This window comes from Pteropus vampyrus, unplaced genomic scaffold (genome assembly GCF_000151845.1).
Source record: "Pteropus vampyrus isolate Shadow unplaced genomic scaffold, Pvam_2.0 Scaffold391, whole genome shotgun sequence".
NCBI classification, from domain to species: domain Eukaryota; kingdom Metazoa; phylum Chordata; class Mammalia; order Chiroptera; family Pteropodidae; genus Pteropus; species Pteropus vampyrus.
This window is the reverse complement of record NW_011889172.1, coordinates 566,467-593,535: the sequence shown is the minus strand read 5'-3', so window position 1 is coordinate 593,535 and position 27,069 is coordinate 566,467. Positions and strand designations below refer to the sequence as shown.

Here is a 27,069-nt window from a genome sequence, read left to right as displayed (position 1 = left end):
TTTTAATCTGGATGCAGTGGTCTGGGAGATCAGAGAGGAGGCTGCTACAGTAGTCCAGGTGAGTAATGATGACAGTCCCTGCTGAGGTAGTAGCAGAGTGGATAAGCAGAAAGACCTGGGTTGTATTTAGGAAGAAGAACCAACAGAGATTCCTCATGCCTCGTATGTGAGGGGAGAAGAGGAATTAGAGGTGGTGCCTGGCTTTTTTCTGCTGAGCAACTTGAGAGCAGATCCAGCAGGACTGGAAGCCTAGCTTCAGCACCAACTTGCCAGGGGCCCTTGGGCAAATCTTTATGTCCCTGAGACCTTGCCCATCTGTAAAATGGGTCAGTTATCTCTTGGAAAGGGATTATAAAGGTAATGCACCTGAGGGGGAGCCTCCAATAAATACAGTGCTCTCCCGTGAGCTGAGGCCCCTGAACAGCAGGTCTGTTCATCTGTCTCTCCACCCTCCCCTGTCCCATGAGTACCCCTTTTCCTAAGGTGGGTTAGGGGCCCAGATGCTGACAGGTGTGGGGCTTGAGCCTCACTCTGGCCCAATTGTCTTTTATCTGCTACACCTTTCTGCCCCGGGCCTCAATCCAGTTCCTCCAATGCTGTGTCTTTGGCTTCCCAGGGCCTGACAGTTGGCCAGCCCTGGGATCATTGTTTAATATTCAAGCTGTGGAGCTAAAGACACCTGGATTCATGATCCCTGCTGCTTACTGAGTCTATGATCTTGGGTAAGCAGCAACTGAGTCAGGCTCCTTTGTAGAAAATATCCTAGGCCACGACAAATGGGGTCCTGATGTCTACTTTAATGCTTGTTAAGGATTAAATTAAATAACTCCTCTAAAGAGCCTGGATACATAAGTGCTGATTAAATATTAAATTAGTAGCTATTAACTTTAGTGTCATTAATATTTCAGTCCTCCTGGATCCTGCCATGTGTGGGTAACCCATAGCAACCAGAGGATCTGAGGTCCAGGCCAACCCCTCCCCATCAGCTGTTGGGGAACCTAGTTTATATATACATTTCCAAACACATTCACTGGTAAATTTAATACAAAAAAAATGTAAAAATATACCATAATTTGTAACTTTGGTGCTTTTTCATTGTGGTGGCAGTTTTTTTTTTTTTCTTTAAACTCCGCTCTACCTTATTAATGGTTTATCTTCTTATTGTGGTAAAAAACACATAGCATTTACCATCTTAGCCATTTTTAAATGTACAGTAGTGTTAACTACATGCAATTTGTTGTGCAACAGATCACTTTTTCATCTTGTAAAACAAACTATTTCTGTTGAACAACTTCCCTTTCCCTACCTTTTCTCCCATCTGCTAGCCCCTGATAACTACCATAATTTTTCCTGATACTCCAAATAAGTGAAATCAAGCAATGTTTGTATTTTTGTGACTGGCTTATTTCATTTAGTATAATGACCTCAAGATTCATCCAGGTTGTTGCAAAAGGCAGGATTTCCTTTTTTAAGGCTGAATAATGTTCCATTATATGTCTATGCCACATTATCTATTCATCTACTCATGGACGTTTGAGTTGCTTCCACCTCTTGGCTATTGTGAATAATGCTGCAATGAAACTGGGTATGCAAATATCTCTTTGAGATCCTGTTTTCAATTCTTCTGAATATATACCCAGAAGTGGAATTACTGGATCATATGGTAGTTCTATTTTTATCTTTTTGAGGAACCTCTACATTTTTCTATTGCAGCTGCACCATTTCACATCCCCACCAACAGTGTACATGGATTCCAATCTTCACATCCTTGCTGAACTTCATATTTTTTTGGATAATGGCCATCCTAATGGGTATCAGATATTGTAGTTTTGATTTGTAGTTCCCTGATGTTGAGCATATTTTCATGCTTGTTGGCCATTTGCGTATCTTTAGGGAAATGCATATTCAAATCCTTTGCTCATTTTTTAATCAGGTTATGTCTGAGTTGTAGTTCTTTATATATTTTGGATGTTAACTCTATCGCATATATGGTTTGCAAATATTTTTTCCCATTCTTTTGGTTGCCTTTTCACTTTGTTGATTGATTCCATTGCTGTGCATAAGTTAAGTTTGATGTAGTCTCATTTGTCTGTCATAGCTTTGGTGTTATATCAAAGAAATCATCGCTAAGTTCAATGTCGCGAACCTGTCATCCCACGTTTTTTTCTAGGAGTTCTATAGTTTTGGGTCTCATGTTTAGGTTTTAAATCCACTTTGTTAATTTTTATTTGTGGTGTAAGGTAAGGGTCCAACTTCATTTTCTTGCATGAGGATATCGGGTTTCCTAGCACAATTTGTTGATTACCCTTTTCCCCAAGCCCTGTAGTGCTTTTATAAACACGCAGGTTGTATAAGTGACCTGGCCTCTCTACACTGTTAGAGCCTTAGTTCTAGCTATACATTTTGTGCATCCTGAAGATTTTCTGGAGTAAGTGCTATTAACCTGTTTTTACAAATGAGGAAACTGAGGCTGGGTCCAAATGACCCGACCAAGGTCGTTATAATGAGCAAATAGGTGGAGGTGGAATTGGAATTAGGAACTTGAACTCGAGAGCCCACACGCTGGAACCCCGTAGGGATGCTCTGCGTTTAATCCCCAGCATGCTAGAAAGAAAGAATGAATGACTGTTTCAGGCAAGGATCCCAGCAACCGGTGGAGCTTGGACAAGCCCATTGCTCCTCATGGGGGTGCGTGCCTGCCTCGCACATGCGCACTCCCTGCGCAGGCCGACTCCACTCTGTCTGCCCACACATGGTTTGGGCTGTCTCAGCATGGTACGTCCCGCCTTCCCCCATGCCTGGGCTGGGATGGTATGCTCCACCTCTGCTCACCGCCCCTCCCCTTCGGTTTCCGCGCGAAAAGCCAGAGCTGCCTGTGCTGCCGACGCCTCTGCTGCAGCCTCCGAAATGCCTGCCCGCACAGCCCCGGCCCGGGTACCCGCGCTGGCCTCCCGGGCCATCTCACTGCCCGACGATGTCCGCAGGCGGTAGGTGCCGCAGGGGACAGCGAACTCGGTGGGGTAGCATGGTGCTGGGGGTGGGGGGTTGCTTCTCTGGGTAGCCCTTGGCTGCCGCTGACAGACGGGCGCGCATGCGTGGGATGGCGCGGTGGCGGTTGGCGCGGGTGGGGTGGGACTTCCGGTCGCGCGCACCCTGGGCCGTTTGGCGCCAAAATGGGCCAAGGCCCCTCACAGCTCCCTTGTGACTAGAAACTTGGGGTCTTCTCTAACCTCAAAGTAGAGCAAGCTCAGAGTTCATTTTAGGGATCTTCCCAGAACAGCTGCGGGCCCGGCTTCTGCCGCCAGCCTGGTCGCACAGGAAGTGGGCAGCCTGAGGCCTTAGGACACCCCTCGGCCTGGCACTTAGACCTCCACTTCCGGTGCCCAGCCTGCTATGGGAGGTGGGGGCAGAATGCTGGGCCTGCCTGGTCCCCGGGGGTGTTTCAGGGGACCCCCTCGGCATCCCCGTGCTAACATCCCAATGGCGGCCACCAGAGACAGGCGCTGCCAATTCAGGTTTGCGAGTCCTCTCTTCTTTGGGAGACTCCCACCATCATCTCTGACTGCTGGGGAAGTCTCATTCTGGAAGAAGCTCTTACCATACAGCGAAGGCCAGGGCAGCATGAAGGCTGAAGGGGCTTGTGTAGTAAATTTGCATCTGTGATCCTTAGGTATCAAGGAAGCCTTGCTAGGAAGAACTGGCTGCAGTTTCCAGCATGTGTGTCTAGAGGAGAGTGAGGTGCAGTGGCTAATGGGGACTGGCTATAGTAATTCTGTGCACATGGGTAGGTGGCAAGACCATTGAGCCCCTGCTTCTTGTTCAGGAAGGGCACTAATTTCACTCCTGAAAACTGGCACACCTCACTTGGAACAGGAGTCACAGGACCCTTGACTCTGGATGCTTCCAATTGAAAGTAAACCTGACTTTGCCATTTCTGTATGCTTGTTTCTCATGATTGTGCCAGGCCAGTTCTGATTTGGGCCTCTCGGGGTGGAGAGTGTGTGTGTTGTGGGTATTTGGGTCTCCTTACCAGGTACTTAAGGTTCCAACCATTTTTAAGCACAGTTAGAAGAGGTGCGCTGTTGAATCTGTATCTCTCTCCCCACAAATATAACGTGGCTTAAAGTAGAAATGGAATCATGAGAGTCCCTGGTTTCGCGTTAGACCCAATACAGAAACGTCGGGGCCCACCCTTTACTCTGATGGTAAGAACTCTACCTCCACTGGCTTATGACCTTGGGCAAGTGTCATAAAGAAGCTACGGCTGTAGACTAGCATTATGAACATGCATTGTAAAGTGGTATTGGAGTAAAGAAGAGAGAATATGTCTGACATAAAGGCCCAAGTGTTAGCATTGTATTGGTTAATATACCTTGCTTTTTTCAATTCTGCTTGCCAGTCACTAATTGTATAAAATACTTTTCATTTAATCCTTAAGAATTCTTAAGAGGGGTGCCACAAGTGTTCACTGTGAGGAAGTAAAGATTCCTGCTGAGGTTGGCTTCTCACCAAAACCTTTCTCTTCACCTATGAGTTTCAAACAGACCACTGACTCGGGTTATATTGGACCAGAGCAAGTGTTTTGTTTGGCTGAATTTAAATATTAGATGACTGTTACAATCCACATTTACTCTAGGTTCCATATTTCTTTCAATTAGAATTGCCTACTATAGGTATGGCATTTAGGATTTTGCTGTAGACCAAGTAGTAGACATTGAAATTGTCAGCTTATGAGATCCTCTCATCAGCTTTTCCTACGTTTTGAATTTCAGCGTATAAAATATACACATAAACATGGCATTCAACACTCTCTTAAACTTAGATTTGTAAAGTGAGGTATAAGTCTTGATTTATGAAAATTAGAGATATGCAATCTATAATATAACAGATACCTAAGTTCATTAAAATAGGAACAAAATTTAGGCCTGGTCCTTAGTTATGCATTTCTGTCACTTCTGCTAACGTGTTTATATGGCAGCTTCTTTCAACTCACATATACATATAGTTCCAATAGAAAAGTAATGATATTAGAAAGTATTTTTACTGTTTGGATTTTGAAGTCTTTAACTTTTTTTTTTTTTTTTTTGGAAAGTATTTACTACCCTAAGTCTTCTAAAAAGCATGCCTTTCAGGACATGCCATTTTCCCACTTGATTCTTTTTTTTCTCTGCCCAAGCTGCCATTTGTAGAGAAAAAATGGTAGTCTCCCACTTGTCTTCCTGTTAATACTCAGGTCTGTTTTCTGTAAGTGGAAACTGTGATTGTCTTAGAACTTAAGTTGAGTCTAGTGGTTTTCCTGCCCCCTATAATGCCTATTGCGCTTGGCCTGAACTCCAGAATCCCTGTCCCCTTGCCTGAGTCATCTTGTGCTCTTCTCACAATCCATGTAGGCCTTCTTTTTAAGTTCTCAGGGCCTGAGACCATGCAGAGTGGCTAGCGGGAAGCTGGGATCTACCTCCTCCAAGGTGGCTTCTATCCCTTCATCCTTAAGATTGCATTCAGAAAGACAGTCCCTTTTCCCTACACTGTGAAAGGTGTTGAATTCTGTTTGTGCACCTCACATGCTGCCTTGTAATCCTGAAATTGATGATTCGTCGTCCGATTGTGTTTCCCTTATTCATTGTATATGCAGCTTGGTGTACAGTAGACTCTCAAATGCTTGCATGTGAGACTTTTCCCTTTAATGAAGCCTCGATTTACACACTGATTCTAGCAACCTCCTTTGCACAACTCTGATCAGCCTTTGTAATTGTGGCAGCTTTCTTATCTGCTGGTCATTCTGTGATTAGATTAAGCTGGATCTTGAGGTTTTTAACTAGTTCCATGGCTCCTACTGAGCAGGTATTGAATAAGGGCAAAACCGACTTACCTTTTCTCTTCTGTAGTAGAATTCTAGAGGTGCAGACCACTGGAGTTCAAAGCCCACTTGACACTTGCCAGCTGTATGGCTAAGTTATCTAACTTCTTGCTGCTTTCTCTCTAAAATGGGATGAAGGTGCTGTTCCACTGGGACATTCTGAAGACTAACTGAGCTAGTGGGTGTTAATGTGGTAGAGCAGCGCCTACACAGAAAACTTCTGTAGTGCTTATCACATGGTCAGCAGTATATTTCATTTCAATTAAGGGAGCATAATTTAAATAAAGTACTAACATGTGGGTCTTATACTGAGGCAGGTATTAATGTGGCATTGTATATCAGATAGAAATGAGGCATATGCTGGCTTATTCCAACCTTCCTCTTTGCCTGGCTTGTAGAATGATCTGGACTTGTTCTTTCTGCTGCCACCTTAGCTTTTGTGCCAGCTGTCTACTCCTACTCTTGATTAGGCAGGCATTCCTCTCTGAAGGGTTGAAGTGGCTTTTTATCTTTCAACTCTCAACATCTTGCTTTTTAATTCTTTGTATCTTTGGCTTTTGTGATGCTGTCTACTATCAGGGAGCTTCTTTCTTGCCTGATCCCCAGCCCTTTCTCCATCCCTTTTCTTTCATTCTTTGACCCTTATCTCTTTCAGTCGTGAGACTTCTACTTTCAGCAACTGGGTCACCCACTGGAGATAGATACCTCCAGTTTTTTTTCTTTTAAAGTGATTTTTTTTTTTAAAAGATAGCTAACATACAATATTAGTTTCAGGTGTACACCATAATTATTCAGTGTTAATATATCTAAATAAATGGTCACCGTGCTAAGTCTAATAACCATCTGATACTGTACAACGTTATTACAATATTATTGACTATATTGCCTGTACTATACATTACATCTCCATGACTTATTTATTTTATAACTAGAAGTTCGAATCTGTTAATTCCCTTCACCTTTTTTCCACCTTAAAAAATTTTTTTTTCAATTACAGTTGACATTCAATTATTTTTTATTAGTTTCAGGTGTACAGCATAGTGGTTAGACATTGATTTACGACGTGTTCCCCTGACTAGTCTAGTACCCACCTGGCACTACACCTAGGTATTATAATATCATTGACTGTTTCTCTATGCTTTAGATCCCCATGACTATTTTGTAACTACCAATTTGTACTTCTTAATCCCTTCACCTTTTTTACCCAACCCCCCTCCCATCAGGCAACCATCAGTTTGTTCTCTGTATCTATGAATCTATTTCTGTTGTTTGTTCATTTATTTTGTTCTTTAGATTCCATATATAACTGAGATCATATGGCATTTGTCTCTCTGACTTATTTCACTTAGCATGATACTTTCCAGTTCCATCCATGCCTGGACACCTCCAGTTTTGATACCTCTCTGGAGTGCCGGTTCTGATTCTAGATGCTGAATAGCCATCTATCTGTACAGCTGCTGTTCACTGAAATGTCACTTCTAAAACTCATGGCCTGCTTACTGTTTTTCCCACCCAAAAGTTCTGAATTTCTGATACTGTATTGGTTTTTAATTGCTGCTATAACATTACCATAAACTTAATGGCTTAAATAAAACAAATTTATTCTCTTACAGTTCTGTAGGTCAGAAATCTGGTATGAGTCTCACTGGATTAATATCAAAGTGTCAGCAGTCTGCATTCCTTTTTGGAGGCTTTAGTGTGGTGGTCCCCAACCTTTTTGGCACCAGGGACCAGCGCTCCTATGAGAATCTAATGCCTGATGATCTGAGGTGGAGCTGAGGTGGTGATGCTAGTGCTGGGGAGCGGCTGCAAACACAGATGAAGCTTCGCTTGCTTGCCCGCTGCTCACCTCCTGCTGTGCAGCCCCAGGGTTGTGGACCCCTGATCTAGAGGAGAATCTGTTTTCTACTCCTTTGGGTTGTTGGCAGAACTTAGTTCCTTATAGTTATAAGACTGAAATTCTTCTCTTGCTGGCTCTCTGAGCTGAGTTTCCTTTCCCAGCTTCTGGACATGATATGTGTAGTTGCCCCTTGAACAATGTCCCAACCCCCTGCACAGTTGAAAATCTACCTATAGCTTTTGACTCTCCCAAACCTAACTAAGAGCCTACTGTTGAGTGGAAGCTTTATGTGTAAATCGACTATTTGTTTTTTATTTTTTACATAGGTATTATAAACTATTATGATAAAGTAAGCTAGAGAAAAGAAACTTATTAAGAAAATCATAAGGACAAGAAAATACATTTACAGTATTTATTGGGGGGAAAAAACCATGTATAAGTGGACCCATGGTGTTCAAGGGTCGTCTGTGCTCCCACCATACCTGCAGTCTGCTGGGTGTCTTTTCTGAAGAAAGACCTTTCCTGATGACTCAAGTCAGGAGGTCCCTGCCTGGCAATGCCTGTGTCCAGTCACCCAGCTCGTTGCCTGGAACAAGGCCTAGTGTACATTAGGTACCTACAGATGCAAGCGGTGATTGAAGCTAGAAGCAGCATGCACTCGGAGTAGCCACTGTGTGACACTGGTCCTGCAAAGCCTGCCACTCATGTTTCTGGCTTTACTGCTAACACTTGCTCTCTTCCTGCCCTTTGGGCTGGTGATAACTGAGTACCTAGTCTGTGTGGGTGCTGGGTGGGAAGACCCAGAGATGGTGGAGGCCCTGTCGCTGTGCTCACCCCCCCCCCCCCCCCCCCCGCACTGACTGACACTCGCTCATCTGGTTAGACCTGTTTATACCCCACAGTCAGCACCCAGGCTAGGAATAGCCTCTGCTCACCTCCCTTTCCTAGGTACCTTCTATTCTTGTTCCTTTATTTTTTTTTCTCCTTTCCCCAAAAGAGGCAAGACACTAATCTTCAATAATTAAATCAGACCATGATTTTTCCCAGCCAAACTCATGACAGTTCTGCACTTCTGAATGAATAGATAAAAATGATGAGCTCTTGGGTGAGGCGCCAGCCAACTCCTCTAACTTTACCCATCTCCCCTGTTTATGGGTACCCCTGCTGCCCCAGATGCCTGGATTCTTCCATTGCATATGTTCCTCATTAGAATGCAGCCCTCTCTCCATCCTAGCCTTTGAGAATGTTAGCCATCTGTTTCCCACAGTGTCCTGTGGCCCTGGCGCCTCATGCTAACATGACCACGCTGTGCTGTGCCTTCTTATGGGCTCTTCTCAAATCCAACTGAAGGAATACTACCTGTAGGTCACTTAACTTACAGAAGGACCCCAACTCTGTGACCTGCTTCCTTTCCCAGTACCTTTTAAAATGATAATGTATTGTTATAGAACTCCCCTCTCTCCATCATCAGAAAAAACTACCCCCCTCAAAAGAGACCTCTTTGCAATTGCAAATGACTTAATGTGTAAGCATTGCAATAGGCAGTCTTAGGTGTGGGGGAGGGGTGAATTACTGTATTTTTTCCTAGCATTCATATATGTTGAATTTACTGCCAAAGTTTCTTAAAATTGTGATACTAATTTTTAAGGTAAAGTTGTTTAACAAGAATTTCTTTCTTTCTCCCTTATTTTCTTCCCCCAGGCTCAAAGATTTGGAAAGAGATAGTTTAACGGAAAAGGTAATCTCCAACTTTAAAAAATCTTACCAAAGTAATTATTTGACAGTTAGTTTATGATTTATAAAAAGTTTAAGTGGAATTGGCTTTTTTCGATAAAAAAACTTGGAAAAGTTCTTGTTTAATGTGCCGCATTAACGTGCTGCTAATATTAGTTGACTTTTGGTAACTTCTTGACAGTTTCCCAAACCTTGATTGGGAAATTGTAACTTGTCCTAGTCAGACTGTTTTCAGAAGCAGTTTTGTTCTAATACAGCATTATGTGTCTCCATCTCACCTCTGATCTTTCCATTTTTTTTTTTTTTTTTACCACTCTGGAGATGGTGTGATGGGATCTTAATGAAGACATCACTAACGTGTCTTGCAAAAACTTAAGTTTTTTTGGGCAAAGTCAGCATTGCCTGCCAGTCATTGTTACGTGACCAGGCAGTGAGATTCTTTGTGTATTAGTCCATTAGTTAGTAGCTTGGGGACTTCTAAACCTATATCCTTCCCTTAGGAGTGTGTGAAGGAGAAATTGAATCTCTTGCATGAATTTCTGCAAACAGAAATAAAGAATCAGTTATGTGACTTGGAAACGAAATTACACAAAGAAGAATTATCAGAGGTAAGTCAGTACTCAGCATCCTGGCGTCGAGAAAACGTCTCTTCTCATGTAGCTCGTCTGTGACCAGGGAGGCAGAATAATCCCCAGCTCTCCTTGTTACCTAGTAGCTATAAAGGAAATGCGTGTGTTTCCTTATTCTCTTACTGCCACTTGTTTACATTCATTGCTACTTAAATTATCCTTTCCTGCTGTAGGAGGGCTACCTGGCTAAAGTCAAATCCCTTTTAAATAAAGATTTGTCCTTGGAGAACGGAGCTCATGCTTTCAGTCGGGAAGTGAATGGATGTCTAGAAAACGGGAGCCATTCAAGTGGTGAGGACCGCAGAGTTGTAATGGCAGAGGAAAACAAGTCCCCCAAACTCGTGTCCAAACCTTGCATGCCCAGGAGAAGCAAGTCCGATGGAGAGACGAAGTGTAAGAACCCTTGACTGTTTGACCCTGATGGAGACTGCTACCTCATAAGGAGGCAGTCAGATTTGGAGTCATAGGTCCCCCTGGGCAGTATTTTCTGTGTTGTTTCTTGTGTATACTTCTAAATAGTAAGTACTGCATCATAATTCCTAACTAGTTTAGGTGTATACTACTCTAAATTTTGTGTTTGACCAAGTCTAGAGCATTAGAGCTCAAAACATGGCTAAGTTTATGAGGTATGAGGTAACAGGAGCTACTAATACTTACTGCTTCTAAGTTATAGGCCTATTTAAGCTACCTGTTTATTAGATTCCTTCCCAGTTTGTAATCAAAGTAACTTTTGGAATCTTTACAAACAAAAGAGAGTAGACTTTAGCTCATGTCCGGTTCTTGGCTACTTCACCGTTTACGATACAGGGGGAGGTTCTCTTCCTTTGTCTGGTTCAGGGGTCGGCCCCTCAAATAAAAGCCTGTGTAAAATGGCTCAGCAAACTGGCAGGTGCTAATTGCTCACTTTATCAAGACAGTTGTCGATTAGGGTAAGAGGGGAAGGACACTTAATTCTCAGAACCTGGTTCTCTGCACTAACTTGGTGACACTGAAGAACTGCACCTTTGCTGTGAATTTTTTTATTCATAGTGCTTTTTTTCTCTTGCTCCTTTTTTTTTCTTTAAACAGCTGAAGTCTCACCTAGCCCCAGGATCACAAGGCAGACTACCAGGCAGACCACTATCACTTCTCATTTCGCAAGAGGGTCCGTATATGATGAATTGACAACTGCCTTTTCTAGGGGGCAATGGTTTTTGGTAAAACATGTATGGAGATTAGGACGTAATTTAGCAATTCTGACTTCCACATTGCGTAGGTTTTCATCTTGTGGTTTTGTTCATTAGACATTAATGAACAGCATTTGTGAATACCTCATCTATTCTTACTATAGGAAACTTCAAATACATACAAAATTAACAAATTTTTAGTGAAACGAGCCCCCAAGCACCCATCACCTAGTGTCACTAGTTAATAGCTCCTGGCCATCATTTTATCTATACCCCCATACACTCCACCTGGATTATTCTAAGTGGTTTAATTCCATATACTCCCATGTCCTCCGAACTGCATTGCTTTGAAACCAATCCCAGACATATTATCCGTAAATATTTCAATAGATTTCTAGACGATGAGGTCTTTCTCTCGGACAAATTTTTAATCCATACTTTGCTATAATTGCTAACATTTAGTAAACAGTCTTTTAAAAAAGACATAACATTATTTTCATGCTTTATGAAATATAACAATTCTTTACTATCAGATATATAGCTAGTGTTCATATTTCCCCATGTGGAGCAAATAAACTGAGTTCGTTGATTTGTTCCTTGAGCCTTTTAAGTTATAGATTCTTTTTCTTGTTTTCTTGATGTTTATTTGAAAAAACTGGATCTTTTGTCCAATAGAAATTCTAGATCTGGCTGACTATTTTTATGGTGTTTAATGTGTTCCCTTGTTTCCATTTCCTGGAAACTGGTAGATAAGTCTAGAGGCGTGATCAGATTCCAGCTTTATTTATTTTTGAGACTTCATAGATATGATGTCTCTTGTATTACCAGCGGCTAACGATCAACATCTTAGATCCACGATCTCTTAGGGTTTGCAAAATGGCAATATTCTAAACCTGTCACTCAAAGAAACATTAAACCTGGAGCTTCCTTCGATACCCTAACAACTAGGGCTTCTCCTTGGGAAGAGGGCATGAATGCCCCGAGGCTGCCCTAAAGACGTAGACACCACACCGGCTGGAGGTCTAGCCGAGCTAACGGTTGGCTCTACTGTGTTTGACAGCCCTGCCAAACGGAAACCTGAAGAAGACCCTGAAAGAGCCAAATTGGACGATTCTGTCCATGAAGAGGAAAAAGACCAGGTAGGGGTGGCTCTTTCAAGGTTCTTCACTCCACCTTTGTTACATTTGCTGATGATTGTGACTTTATGTTTGGTCTGTCTAAATGGACTTAGAGCAACTGAGAAGGTGTTGGAGCGTGCCCTGCGTGGCCCAGGGCAGTACACAGTTTAGCACAGTTAGACCTGAGGGCTCGGCAGGCCCTGCCACTCACACAGCCCCATAATGTCAGAGTCTGTTCCCTCCTCTGTCTTCCTTCCTACCTCTCAAGCTGACAAGAGTTATGACAATCAAACCAGCAGATGTGACATGTTTAAAGCATTTGCTTCTGATGTCAGATAATCGCCTTTCCCACATCTAATTTCTCTGTAAAAGCAGAGAATTCTGCATTTGTTATGTCGTATAATAACGATGCTTAGACTTCTTAGGTTAGAAAACTGGTGGCTCGCTAAAGACCTTTGATAGAGAAAATGTCAATCTCTGGTATTGTCCCATGTGACTTAAGGATGGCTACACCTACACAATACCAGATGGTCACATGCTATTGATTTTCATTTCAATTTTGCCACAGGATTCGAAGGAAAGCCTGTATTGGTTTACGTTTGAGTAGTAAATGCCTAACTGCTACTTAGTAAAGATGAGTCTCCATGGTTTGCTCTAAGGTGGGGTTTCTCACTGTAGCATTTATTTGGGGGGCTGGATAATTCTTTGCTATAGGGGCAGTCGCACGTACTGCAGAGCATTTAGCAGCATCCTGGACCTCTACCAGCTAGATGCCAGTAGCATCCCCCTCTCCCTTTCCAGCTGTGACAACCAAAATCATCTTCAGATATTGCCAGATGTACCCTGGGGGTGGGGCAAAATTGCCTTGGGTGAGAAGCACTGGGCTAAGGGGTCACTCGAGGTCACTGGGATACCAGTATTGTTGAGGTAGGCTTGACATGTTGTTGTAGGACACACTGATTCTCATACCACTCTATTCCTGGGGACTAGATGTCACTGTTCATGATCTTTTTTTCAGGTACCTGTAGTTAGATTTAGTCAGACTACCCACTTAAGTGGGAAACTGGGGCACAGAGGGGAAACAGCTTGTCCAAGTCATGTGGCTAAGTCTCTTGTCTACTAGAAAGAATTATTAACAGTTGAGAGCAAGCTGGCTCTTGTAATATTGGTAACTCTGTTTTAAAAATGCACTAGCTTCAGAGTTATTTCTAGCACCCTATCCTTTTGGAGGGCTTACATAGCCTGTTCATTTGGTTTCTAAAGAAACATACCGGAAGCCGGTTCACTGGCACTGTGTGTGAGGCCTTGGGGCTTCATGGATGAACACTTGTAAAAACAGTGTTTATTTCAGTGTGCTAGAATAAGTCTTAGTATATCAAATCGGTGTTGTCAGATGGCATTGATCAAATAAGTAGTAATACAGAGAATATTACGTTAGTCAACTTAAAGTCTTGAGAATTTGATGTTTTTAAACACAGATATTACACATATCTGCTAAAACTTTCAAAGAATACAAAAGGATGTACAGTACAAAGATGTCCCTCCTTCCCCTTTCCCCTGAACCTCCAATTTGCCTTTCTTAGAGGCAAACATTTATTAGTTTCTTTTGTATTGTTTCAGATTATATATATGTGTAGACAAATAGAACCAATAGGATGTCTGCGTGGACATGTATATATGAGATTAATTTTAAGTAACTGGTTCACGTGATTATGAGACTGGCAAGTCTGAAATACAGAGGATAGGCCCAGGGAGGAGTTGATGATGCAGCTTGAGTCTGGAGGCAGAATTATATGTAAACACATATATATTCAGATTTTTAACATATATTCCAGAGTTCTGTGTAATTTACCCAACTTTCCCCAATGGTAACATCTCACATAACTAATAACAATAACCAAACCAGAAAATTGACATTGGTATAATCTGCCAACTTTATTCAGATTTCCCGAGTTTTCATAGGTGCGTATAGTCACATATATACACATGAATTTACCTAACTTCTGCCTCAAACAAGACACAGATCTGTTTCATAACTATACTATTTTATCCCTTTTAAATACATAAATACAGCTATCCTGCAGATGGCAAATATTAACTTCGAAAACTAGTGTACTAGGGTATTCATCTGAGAAGCAGAGCTTGTGTCCAATTTAAGTAGTTATCACTTCCATTAATGTGAATCTCCAATTACTGCTTTGTTTCTTTCTAATATTAAAGAATTCTTGACGTGAGGTGCAAGATCCGATCTCTTATGTAGCCACACTAGACTATCTGTAGTACGCAGACAGGTGCTGGGCGGACTCCTGGACTTTTTTGTTTTGAGGGAGGGAGGTGGGATGTCACACCAGACTATTGGTCACCCAGATCTCCCCCAAACCCAGACCCCACCCCCCCATTGCCCTTTAATTGTATCAGTGTAGTTACTTAATACTTTGATTCATGTTTCTGGTTTTGATCTTTTGAAATGAATGTTCTTGTTTCTCTTTTCTCGCCTTCTCTCCACATAGGAGGAAAAGAGACGTCGAGTTACATCCAGAGAACCGTAAGAATAACTAATATACCTTTTTCTGTGCAGTGTATAATCTTGATTACTGTAATGATTTTTCAGAAATGTTTGAAGAAGTTTTATAGTGAGTTACCATGGTGATGATAGATAGCTTAATGATGCTAAGTTAGGGGTCAGGTTAACCTTTTGATTCAGATAGAATTCTCATTACAGAGAATAAATTGAACGACAACTGCTGGTTGTCCTCAGAACCAGAAATAAAAGTTTACATTTAAAGATTAAATGTCGAAGTAGTCTGTGCCTTTCAGGGTTCCTGAGATGATCACTTTTTGGGGTAGGAAGGAGGACTTTATGAAAACTGCTTCCAGGGGATGAGTCTGTGAAAGTCACCCTTGAGGTGTGTTATTTTGCTTGACAGAGTTGCTAGACCACTCCCTGCGGAAGAACCGGAAAGAGTAAAGCCAGGAACACACAAAGAAGTGGAAGAAGAAAGAGATGAAAAAGTAAAGCCTGGTCACTTCCAAGTTTGTCACTTCTACCTTAATCTCAGAGTCCTCATTTGGTTCTAGGAAAGGAGTTAAGGGATGGGGAGTATGTAGGAACAGAACGACTTTCCTAACGATCAAAATAACCTTGACTTTGACTAAAACACTTTTCAAACTCCGTTTTTCTGGTAATTCTCTACTTGGAAGGGGGGTTATGCAGCTGTGGTGATGGTAGTACATCAGTGGTAGGCCTGGGGTCAGCCAGACCTTTGCTCTCTTGTCAGTCAATCACAGAGCTTCAGTCTGTCCCCTCTCCTCCCTTCCTCTTGCTCACGAGGTCACAAAGACCTCATTTCAAACATGTGAGGTGCTAAGGTTCTATAGTACCACCCAGATATAAAGTTATATTCTTAGATAAGACCAGTAATCCTCCAGCTTTGTAAAGTGAAACACAGATGTACCACCTGAACCCTCTTGAGGGGTAGGAGAGGGAATGAGGGTCTAATACCGGAAGCTTTACCATTAGATAGCACTGTCCCATATGACAAAAGGCTGACGTCGGGTGGTCATGGGTAATGGACCAATATAGGGTCCCATTTTGGTTTTCACGTGAAGACATGGATTAGAGTTTCTTATGATTCTTGGGATTGGTGGTGGGTACCTTTATCGGGAGCCTGTTAAAGGATGGGTGTCTGTTATTTTGCTCTGATGGGGGATCAACTAAGCTGCATGCTAATTCTTGAACCGTTTGGTGCTTGAAGCTAATCTTTTACCTTCCCTACCCTGATACTAGTTAAAATTAGGTAGAGGTTACATTTGGGACACATGTCAAGTTCCTTTTAGAACAGACAGTTCTAGTGATCTAGCTTGACCACCCTCTAAAGAAGGAGCTTTGGGCAAGACTAAAGTCTCTTGCTGGTGGCCAGACTCCCAGGATCCCTTCTTGCAATGTGTTTCTTCTCTTAACACCACTGACCTTTGTGGCCTCTTTACACAATGTGTGGCATTTCTGAGGCTGAGTTTGCCTTGAGCAGTTCTCTAGAGAGGTGTATTTAGCTCTTTAAGCTTGGGCTCAAAATGGTGTGTTGTCCATGTTGGAGATGGAGCTCTTGTGCAGATTGTGTCATTCTACTTCATTCCTTTATTACAGATCCCTAGTTTTGGTATAAAATTATTATCTATGAGGTTATCAACACTTATCCACTATAGGTGATATGGGGATTTGCGGGTAAATACTTGAACTGCAGGATCTGTTCTCTAAGAGTTTCTTTAATTTCCTGCCTACTTGCCCCACTAAAAAAAGTCTATCTTGAAGGCAGACAATTTTTATTACTATTAACTAAACCGTAGGATCAGTTTAGATATTTTATTTCCATAGAACACTTTAACAGAAAGATCAGGACCAAATGGGGAAAAATTAACTAGTCTTTTTTTCCCCTCACTTAGGACAAGAGACTCCGAAGTCAAACCAAAGAACCGTAAGTATAGTTAACATGCCTTTGTACTTCATATTGTGAAATTTAATTGTTAAAATAAGTGTTCTGGTAGAAATAATGGATTGGACAGACCATTAGGTAGGTGCATTAAGTATTTATGTAGTATGTACGTGAATTCCATTTGTAGAAAGGTCAGACCACCACAGTCAAAGCTGAGGTCAGCTGACCTTGACCCCAGGTCCTTCTTTAGTGGTGGTCATAACAGCAGACAGTTTCAGGGATGGTTAAGGGGCACTGAATGAACAGCTATGTTCATCACTCATAGCTATGGAGACACCGTGTAACAAATAGCCCCAAAGCTCAGTGGCCTAAGACAGTAAGCATTTATTGAGCTCAGGCGTCTACAGCTGGGTGACTGTCAGCTATCTTTGCCAGGCTTGCCAGGGATGACGGGGCTGACCTGCTTCTGCCACATGATTTGGCCAGCCTGGGTGCAATCTCATGGCAGTGGCAGAGAGTGAGGGCAGAAGTGAAAAGCAGCATTTTTTCAAGGCTTTCTTACATCCAATTGGGTGAAGCAGATTTTGAGACTGAGCCTAATAAGTCTGGGGGTGGGCAGAACCCGGATCTTAGTGGTCGGGGGAGCAGTGAAGATCCCATGTCTGCAGACTGCACGTCAGACCAGCTCTTGCTTACCTGCACAGGGTTGGCGTCGTGGGGGCTGGACGCCTGCTCTGCAGGTAGGATTTCTGTCATGTCACAAGAACTCAGTGGAGTCCTGTTATCTGTTTTTCATTTTAAACTACTGGCATCTCATCAACGTTTGTACGAAGTGTTGGTGACATTTCTGAGATAATAAGTTCTGAGGTGATAAATGCCTTTCAGGTTTCCTGCAAAGAAGCCTTGCCTTTCAGACGAGGAAGGCGACCTGTACTCTAACTCGAGGAGGAGACCATGTATAGGTCTTCATTGGGCTGCTTGCAATGGCATTAGACTCCCTGAGCTGACTTGTGGGGATGTGTCTTTTCTTTTGTGACAGGACACCTAAACAGAAATCTAAGGAGGAGCCTGACAGAGAAGCAAGACCAGGAGTTCATGATGAAATGGATGAAGGAGATGGAAAAGTAATGACTGAATCTTTGTTACTTTACTTTATTCTTATGTTCCCATTTGGTTGGGAGAAATGGCCTGGGGCAGGGCTCTGGGTTTAAATCCAGTCCTACCTACCCGTGGGGCAACTCTGGGCAAATTACCTAGTCACCCTCCTGGGGTCTGGTGGTTGTCACTGCATGTCAGTGCCTGGTACGTAGTGAGTGTTCAGTTGTCTGTCTATCCACAACAGTGAAGCCTGTGTGTGCCTTGACTAAGATGTGTTTGGAACTAGCTCGATTTTTTTCTGAAGGCCCAACATGTGTCAACCCAGATACGTGTGTCCTCCATGCCTGTGCTGTTTTATCAATCATTTTCCTAAGTTGAGTCTAGCTCCCTTCACTTCCACCAGCCTCCTCACCTCCAGTTCAGCTAAGTAAACACATTTGAGGGTTTAAGCATTCCACATTGAGAGGGCTGGGCCTGTGTAAAAGTCAGGATGGCAGGGTTATTATCCGCAGGGCTGTCCTGCCATCTGAACTCTGGGTGGAGGATAGATCTGCCCGGGCCGCAGCATAGGAACCTTGAGCTCCTTAGGGCAGTTTTGTCCCATCTAAGAGGCTGAACTAGGGTGATCCCACGATTGTCTGTGGGCTTCTGTCTGTTGCGATCTGGAGAGTGGAGCCCGAGGTCACAGAATTCCTGGGTCGTGAGCATTCTCACTTCCAGCCTGGTTGGTGATGGGCGTCTGTTCTCGTCCTGTGGCAGATGACTCTTGGTGTCCTCTCCAGCTTGCTCTAACATCTTATCTCTCACCTTTCCTGTCCAGATATTGGTTACCTTCCTGTCAGCACTTGCCCTTCAGATCTAGAGAGATCTTAGTGGTGTCGTCAGCCACCCATTCTCAGACTGGCAGGAGCTTTAGATCAGATAGCCAGCACTTTTGCCTTTTTGATATTTTTGACTTTTTTTTGATAGATCCATTCGTAGATTTGTTGCTTTACGAAGAAGAGCTATGTTATCAGAACAGTATTTTTTGCCTGAAGGCTCAGAAATTATTAGATTGTCCATATAGAACAAGGAGTTGGTAACATAATTGGGAATTCTTAATTTTCCACAGTAGATTCAAAGTCGTGTCCCCTCTGCCCCCTCCACCCGCCACTATCCCAGTGCCTGTCTGGGTAAAGTCTTCACCTGTGACTAGATGACAGATGGAGCTGTAGGCATTTTGGCCAACATAAGCAAAATTGCTATAATATTCCCTTTTACTCTGAGCTTTTCTGGGACAGGGCTTGGTAAAATATGGCCCGCAGGCCAAATCCAGCCCTCTGCCTGTTTTTCTAAATTAAATTTTATTGGAACACAGCCATGCCTTTTCATTTGTGTATTATTTCTGGTTGCTTTTGCGCTACAGTGGTAGAGTTGAGTAGTAGTGACACAGACCACGTGGTTTGCAAATCTGAAGATGTTTTTTTACTGACCCTTTATAGAAAGTTTGCCAACTCCTGGTCAACTCTTGTTTTTAAGGGATAGGGAGCTGAGTTAAAAATTTGAAGCCTCATCTCTACCCTGAAGATCTGCCTAGATTTTCCTATTCTCTAGTTCCACAGTGCTGCGATCACTAACTGATACTTCGGGTTTGGTCTAGCTCTTTTCTCAGAGGCTAATTTTTCCCCCTTTATATCTCCACCCCTGCTTTCCCCTCTCAGGATGAAAAGAGGCACAGAAGTCAACCCAAAGATCTGTAAGTGGTTAAAATGCTTGCGCTTTTGTGCTGTGCTTTGTGTAATTTTAATTACTGAAATAACTGTTCTAGAGACCTGTGACGATGTAGAGGTTTACACGGAGTTGCTGATGCTATCGGAAGATTGGATTAGTTGGGGCAGGGTTGGATAAGAAGCCAAACTCTGGGCCCTGTACTTTCCTCTTACACTCTGCCACTTCAGCGGAACTCCCGTCACTGCAGTCACTTGTGTCCATTAGCTTCCAGCACTTCTCATCATGCCCCCGACATCTGAGGGGTCACATGGGGCTTCTGAAAGCTTCGTTTCAGGATTACGAGTTAGCAGCGTGCCTTTAGAGCCACCATGACAAGGGGGCTCTCTTTTTTGGATGGGAATAAAGAATCTGTGCCCTAGATGTATTCTGAATATTTTGCTTTTTGATAGGAAGTCATTAGTTTGTCTTTTGATGCATGTTGGCAATATGGTTAGTTTTTCTGCACTAACATTTGGTGTATATTTGTTTAACCAACAGAGCTGCCAAACGGAGACCTGAAGAAAAAGAACCTGAAAGAGTAAAACCACAAGTTTCTGATGAAAGAGATGAAGATGAGAAAGTAAGGCATTGCTTTTTTTTAACTTTACCATATTTCATACATTCCATCTGCTGGGATGTTAAAGTGACTTTTTAAAAATTAACTTTGTTTTGGAAATATTCAAGCATACCCAAAATTGAGCAGAATAGGGTAGTAAATTCTCACTTTCTCATTAGCCTTCAATAATTACCGACTTGTGATCAAGTGTTTTAACCAAGCCCTGCTCATCCTCCTTATCCTCCCTTCACCCCTGATGATGAGCAAATCCCAGATATATTACTAAAATATTTACAGAATAACTACTTATAAAAGGAAAGACTCTTAAAATACTGCAGTCCCATCATAACACAATAATATTGAATTCTAGTTTTGCGTTCAGACTTCTGATTGTCTCCATTATGTTCTTATGGTTTGTTGGTTTGTTTGGATCAGAACCCAAACAAAGTCTATACAATATATTTGTGTGATATTTGTCCTAAAGTTTCACCCCTCTCCTCTCCTTTGCAGTATGTGCAAGGAACCGGTTATCTGGAGAGATCCGTATTCTGGATTTTGCCATTTGCATTTGTCTTGCATTTAACATCCCCCTTCAGCCCCGTCTCCCACAGACTGTCGGGTCCAGAGCCTTGACCAGATCCAGGTCTTCTGTTTTCCAGAGGACTTGTGAGGTGGTACCATATGCTTTCCGTTGTATCACACCAGAAGTCACAGTTGTCTCTTTGTGGGGTTAAGATTGATGGCTGGGCTCAGGCGCCAGATCCATCCCCTCAGTTTTCGTCTAATGTTTTTAACAGTTACTGCTTAATTCTATTACACTAGGAGTTGCAAAGTAGGATGGTCTAGTTCTGTCGTTTCTTTAATTATCCAAAATAGTTCTAGAAACAATTTCCCCTTAATTTTAGTCTGCTCAGGCTGCTATAAGAAAATACCATAGTCTGGTTTAAACAACAGATATTTATTTTCTTCACAGTTCGGGAGACTGAAAGTCCAAGGTCAAAGTGCCGGCAGGGTTAGTTTCTGGTGAAGCCTTTCTTCCTGACTTGCCAACGGCCACCTAGATGGGTCCTCACGTGGCCTTTCCCTGTGTGAGCACGGAGGGAGAATGAGCTCGGGTGTCCCTTCTAATAAGGACACTAGTGCAATTGGATTAGAGCTCTATCTTATGACCTCATTTATTTAACCTTAGCCACCTCCTTAAGAGCCCCATTCCTGAAGTCATACTCGGGGTTAGGGCTCTAACATACAAATTAGGGGCACACAGTTCAGTCCATAGGACCCCTTCTCAGTTAATTACTTGAGGTACCACTTGTATAGGAAAGCTAAGGTTTTCTTGTTTTTTGGTCTCTTAATGAGTCTTTTAAGGAAGTTTTTGGTTATAAGAATTTTGATTATAAGACTATATACTGGAGGTGGCTCAGGTCTCACTGGCTTCTTTACCTCTGACTAGGTTTTGTGATAAATACATAGGTTAAATTCTTAACTCCGAAGCATTATCCAGATGTAAAGTATTTTTTACCTTTCTCTTTTGTTTTCTCCATTTAGGAGGAGAAGAGACGCAAAACTACATCCAAAGAACCGTAAGAACTTTATTTTTGTCTTTATACACAGCAGATAGTAAGATAATAGTTCTAGAAAGAAAAAGGGGCTTTTAGTGACTTGCCAGACCAGGCTTAGTTTTGAATCTGATCGGGTCTGTGAGCACAGGACCAAGATGCTCCAATTCTGCCGTGTGAGGCCGGTCCTCTCTATGTGGTAGAGACACTTGTGACCTAGCACCTTGCCCCTTACGCAGCACCTGGTGTCATGTGTGTTGGGTGGTCTAAGTATAACTTTGGCGGTGGATTCCGATACATTCTGAAATGACTAAAAAAACAAACCATCTTGTGCTTTGTTCCCAGAACTGAGAAAAAAGTGGCTCGAGCCAAAACAGTAGTGTCCTCCAAGGTAAGCTTGCATCCAGGGAGAAAGCTGGTGGCGCAGCACTAATGCGATTGCTCAGAGCTGGCCCTCTGAGCACCATTGTGTCACGCCCCCACAGACCCATCCTCCGCGGTGTGTTCAGTGTGGACAGTACCTGGATGACCCCGAACTGAAGTATGAGCATCACCCCACCGACGCAGTAAGTTTCAGCACCGCCTTCAGCCTTTCGTTCTGCCTCGCGTGCCTCTGCTTATCAGTCTGATGTCTCTCAGGTGGACGAGCCACAGCTGTTGACAAACGAGAGACTGTCCATCTTTGACGCCAATGAATCCGGCTTTGAGAGTTACGAGGCTCTTCCCCAACACAAACTGACGTGCTTCAGGTACTGATATGCCTCTTCATTGTGACAGGGCATCTCCCTAAAGACGCCCAGGGCCTTAGTGTCTTTAGTACCTAACCTGCACCGTGTCTTATGCTGCTAACACGTGATGGATAAAAGCCACACAGCTTGTGAAGTGTAGTAGATCTTTGCTGGGGGTTTTTTTGGGGGGAGGGGGGTTCTTTGGCTGTTAAAACTATGCATGTTAAATCTTCAGTCTGTGCACATCTGGGAGGTCGTTCATTCACATGCGGACCAGCTCTGTCCTAGGAACTGCACTGGGCGTTACGGATATAGCGCCTCAGGTCACTGCTTTCACGGAGGCAGAACGAAAGTTATGCTCGTCAGGTAGTAACAACTATGATAAATGGAAAGCAGAGAGTGGGCGGGAGAAAGAAACTTTAAAATGACGGGAAAGTGACTTGAGCAAAGACCTTAGGGGCATAAGATAGCCAGGGAAAGACATCCCGGGAGGAGTGTGAGCGGCACAGAGGCTCAGCGGTGGACCCTTGTTGGCTGTGGAAGACTTGGGGTTGAGGCTGCTGGGCCGGAGTAGAGGGACCAGGGGGGACAAGTGGTAGTAGATATAGTCAGGGAGCAGGGGCCGGGGAGGCGGCCAGATCCTGCAAGGCTTTGTATGCTGTGGCAATGACTCTAGAATTTTCTCTGGTCGAAAGTCCGTGATGTGCGGACTATACCTTCAGCAAGGCTCAAACAGACCCTTGAGTGAGCAGAGTCCCCATGCTCTTCGGCCTCCACTGTGTAGTCCACTCCCTTACACTGGGGATGCAGTTACTCTGAGGCTTCAATTTGTTTCCTTGGGGAAACAGCTTGGCTCTAGGGGCAGCAGCCCATGTCCTCTCTCAGGCCTCCACACATGCAGTTCTCCCTGGAGAAGAACGTTGTGGGGGCAGGTGGATAACCTCAGGAACACCCGTTGTAAGCCTCAGGTAGACTGCACTTTTGAGCAGCTTTGCATACCTGGGCCCCATAGCAGGTTGGGGGGGTTCTTATTTCCTGGGCTAAGACCCCAGTGTGTTTCCTCTGCAGCATTCTTCACACTCCTTGTGGTTGGGTTGGTTGTAGCCTCCTGTCCAACACGATCAGGATTCTGATCCATATTGGGATGCTCTTCATCTACCAATGATCCCTGGAGCCTGACCCAAACCTCTTCCCGATGACATAAGCAAAACATGTTGTGTTGGGGTCACTGGCTTTCACACCCTTGTGCCTCCCTGTGGCATTCCTTGGGACAGAGGCTTGGAAGAGAGCCAGGAGCTGGAGCCTGGGCTACTGTAGCCAGAATGTTGGAGTTGGAATCTCTCGGCTTCCCCCCAGGGATGGAGTCTGTTGTAGACTCACTCCTATAGGGTGGGAAGGTAGCAGCAAGGACACACTTCCCGGGAATAATGTGCCTTTTAGCATCAGGCCATTGAAGCAAGACCGCCTGGGTTGCTTAGGGACTCTGCTCACCTCTAATACATGGGCTGCATGTGGAGGCTGGAAGCAAGTCTCAGGAGCGGTCCATCCTGCAAAGCAGTGGGTCCTGCCCCCTGCCTGGGACTTAGAACTTCTTGATGTCACCTCTACTGAGAGCCGAGAGACAGCTCAGTAGCTTGACCCTGGATCCTCATCTTCTGTGGGTTTGCACTGTCCTCCCCTCCCTTGGTATGGGCCCACCTTTCTCATTGGACTTCAAGTCCTGAGGCAGGTCTGTGACCCAGTTGTCTACCATGCCTGGCACGTAGTAGAGGAGCTCAACTCAAAGTGTTTTCATTTTTTAAAAAGTTTCTCAAGATTCCAGGATGAGGATTTCTGGCTCCCAAGGCCCCAGGCCATGGGAGTGTGGTGGGAGGTGCTGTTGGGAGACCTGCACAGATCCTGCGTGGCCTACCTGGGGACTGAGGCGTGGCGTGGCATCCAGTGCAGCGGTGTAGTCCTCGAGGCCAGCACAAGCAGGTCCATAAGCAGGACCTCTAATTCATGCTGTTAAGTTTAGTGGCATCCTACTTAATGAGGAACAGCCTAGCGGATATCGGGGAGTGTGTCTGGGCAGGGGGACCGTGGATGTTCTTAAACCTGGGCTCTGCCAGAGGGAAGCAGAGGTCCATCTTTCCCGTGTCCCTGATGGACCTCACTTTTTATGCTATTATACAGTATTTTGTTGTATTAAAATTTTAATTGAGGTTAAACTCGACACAAAACTAACCATATAAGAATTATGAAGAGGTAAGTCCAAAGAAACAAAGCAGATCCGTGGTTGCCAGGGATGGGGAGGGAATAGGGAGTGAGTGCTTAATGGGTATGAGGTTTTATTTGGAGTGATGGAGATGTTTTGAAGCTAGATAGAGGCTGTGGTTGCTCAGCTGTGAGTAGAATGTGTTTAAGAGCCGGTATTTCTCCGTTAGCAATGTACCGAGGGAGGATGTAGCGAGTTGTTCTCTTGTTAGATTTCCCATCATCCCACTGTCAGTCTCACCGATCTCGCAGATACTTGTACTCTAGATATATGGGCAGGAGGATCAGGTAGAAGCTGTTTGGGTGAGAAAACACTACTGAGCTGGTGTTCTGGCGACCAGAAAGAACAGTCTAGGACTTGCACATCATCTCGTCACCTTGTGTCTGAACTTGGCTCCATACTGCAACTGGTTAACATACTCTTTGTTGCCCGTCTAGTGTGTACTGTAAACGTGGTCACTTGTGCCCGATCGACACTGGCCTCATTGAGAAGAATGTTGAACTCTTCTTCTCTGGTTCAGCAAAACCAATATATGATGATGATCCATCTCTTGAAGGTAAGTAGAACATTCCAGGTTATATTTGGGACAGATATTTTAAAAACAAATAGCTTGCCTACAGAGCAATATTCAGAACTATCGCCTCAGAGTTAGGGCTTGAGACTTCGTGCTGTGAACAGCTATGAGCTAACACACTCTGATGGCTCTGATGAGGACTGGCTGGCTTGGCTGATAAGAGATGTCAGCTCAGGTGGGCACTTTAGTGCCACGGGCCCTGCTGGGTTTTTGATGTGAGTCATAGTTCTGAATCCCATTTCCTTTCAAGAAACTTTTTCTTTTCTCTCTCTTAGGTGGTGTTAATGGCAAAAATCTTGGCCCCATAAATGAATGGTGGATCACTGGTTTTGATGGAGGGGAAAAGGCTCTCATTGGCTTCAGCACCTGTAAGTAATGTGGCCATCTGTGGACTCTCCTGGGATCTGAGAAGAACCTTTGCTCCCATCCTCCCAGGGGCTCGGTTGGGCTCTGGGAGTCTCAGTGGGCTCACATGAACACCGCTGCCCGTGTGGGAACATGTACGGTCAGACTGGGATGGACTCTCATATAGTTACAACTGGCCTTGGAACTGGCCTTCCAGTTATACGAGTAGCTCATATTTTTGCAACTCAAACTCAGAATTTCAAAAACCTAGATGAGCTCAATGTAAGACCCTCAGCCGGTCTCCATTCTCTAGTTGGCTCCGAGAGGCCACTTCTGAATGAGCTGGCTCTGACTGTACTTTAAGTTTTTGACATTTGGGTATGGAATGACTTTTAGACTCCCCATAAGCTTTATAGACTCATCTCTGCCTGTTAGCTGCCATCAGGTTCCAACTGCTTTTTAAAAATATCTCATTTACTCCAGCCTTTGCTGAATACATCCTGATGGATCCCAACCCAGAGTACGCACCAATGTTCAGCGTGATGCAGGAGAAGATCTACATCAGTAAGATAGTTGTCGAGTTCCTGCAGAGCAACCCCGACTCGACCTACGAAGACCTGATCAATAAGATCGAGGTACAAGGTTTAGGTTCTTCGTAATCTGAGATTCACACCTATTTACATGCAGTATAGATATTGCTGGAAAACTCATATCGAGAATCAGCATAACCTGTTCTTCACTTTTATTAGAACAGTTTTTGCTTACGCCTAAGGAATTTCTATTTTTTTTTCTTAAAGACCACTGTTCCTCCTTCGGTGCTCAACCTGAATCGATTCACTGAGGATTCTCTCCTGCGGCATGCTCAGTTCGTGGTGGAACAAGTAGAGAGTTATGATGAGGCTGGGGACAGTGATGAGCAGCCCATCTTCCTGACCCCCTGCATGAGAGACCTGATCAAGTTGGCGGGGGTCACCCTGGGAAAAAGGTAAGGACACGGCAGGAATAAACTGAAGACCTGAGAGCAGAGAAGGCAGTGTCCCGTGCCCTCTTTCCCAGCTGCTCAGAGTGGGACTCTCTCTCCCAGGCGAGCTGAAAGACGTCAGACAATCAGCCATTCCGCCAAGGAGAAGGACAAAGGTCCCACGAAAGCCACCACCACCAAGCTGGTCTACCAGATCTTCGACACTTTCTTCGCAGAGCAAATCGAGAAGGATGACAGAGAAGACAAGGAGAATGCCTTCAAACGCCGGCGGTGTGGTGTCTGCGAGGTAACCTCACCTGGGCCAGGCTCCCCTCACAGTCTGAGCAATTCAGTTCTTTCTCATCTCGTTTGAGATGCTCACTGCTCGGATGTGACCCGTAAAACAAGCTTGGATAAACTTGGTGATCTGGGGGTACCTGCATGCCTCACGGGACAGATTGATAAGACAGC

At 44.0% G+C, this 27,069-nt stretch overlaps 1 protein-coding gene across 3 annotated transcripts in view; it reads left to right on the top strand.

Moving 5' to 3' along the window:
* Positions 1-2,824: 2,824 nt before the first annotated feature.
* DNMT1 (DNA methyltransferase 1) overlaps positions 2,825-27,069 on the top strand; it is a 38,912-nt gene continuing 14,667 nt past the window's right edge. The window contains exons 1-21 of one of the 3 annotated variants that reach the window (XM_023523415.1): positions 2,825-2,987; positions 9,399-9,435; positions 9,932-10,039; positions 10,234-10,351; positions 11,129-11,204; positions 12,287-12,365; positions 14,855-14,889; positions 15,272-15,356; positions 16,785-16,816; positions 17,814-17,898; positions 19,573-19,607; positions 20,120-20,201; positions 21,723-21,757; positions 22,079-22,124; positions 22,219-22,299; positions 22,373-22,482; positions 25,156-25,274; positions 25,568-25,660; positions 26,121-26,272; positions 26,435-26,622; positions 26,722-26,905. In XM_023523415.1, coding sequence (XP_023379183.1) covers positions 2,908-2,987; positions 9,399-9,435; positions 9,932-10,039; positions 10,234-10,351; positions 11,129-11,204; positions 12,287-12,365; positions 14,855-14,889; positions 15,272-15,356; positions 16,785-16,816; positions 17,814-17,898; positions 19,573-19,607; positions 20,120-20,201; positions 21,723-21,757; positions 22,079-22,124; positions 22,219-22,299; positions 22,373-22,482; positions 25,156-25,274; positions 25,568-25,660; positions 26,121-26,272; positions 26,435-26,622; positions 26,722-26,905 — 1,860 coding nt within the window. In that variant the 5' untranslated portion in view covers positions 2,825-2,907. Of the gene's footprint in view, positions 2,988-3,494; positions 3,516-9,398; positions 9,436-9,931; positions 10,040-10,233; positions 10,454-11,128; positions 11,205-12,286; positions 12,366-14,854; positions 14,890-15,271; positions 15,357-16,784; positions 16,817-17,813; positions 17,899-19,572; positions 19,608-20,119; positions 20,202-21,722; positions 21,758-22,078; positions 22,125-22,218; positions 22,300-22,372; positions 22,483-25,155; positions 25,275-25,567; positions 25,661-26,120; positions 26,273-26,434; positions 26,623-26,721; positions 26,906-27,069 lie in introns of those variants that run through there. The other 2 variants (XM_011380250.2, XM_023523416.1) reach the window with 2 other exon arrangements.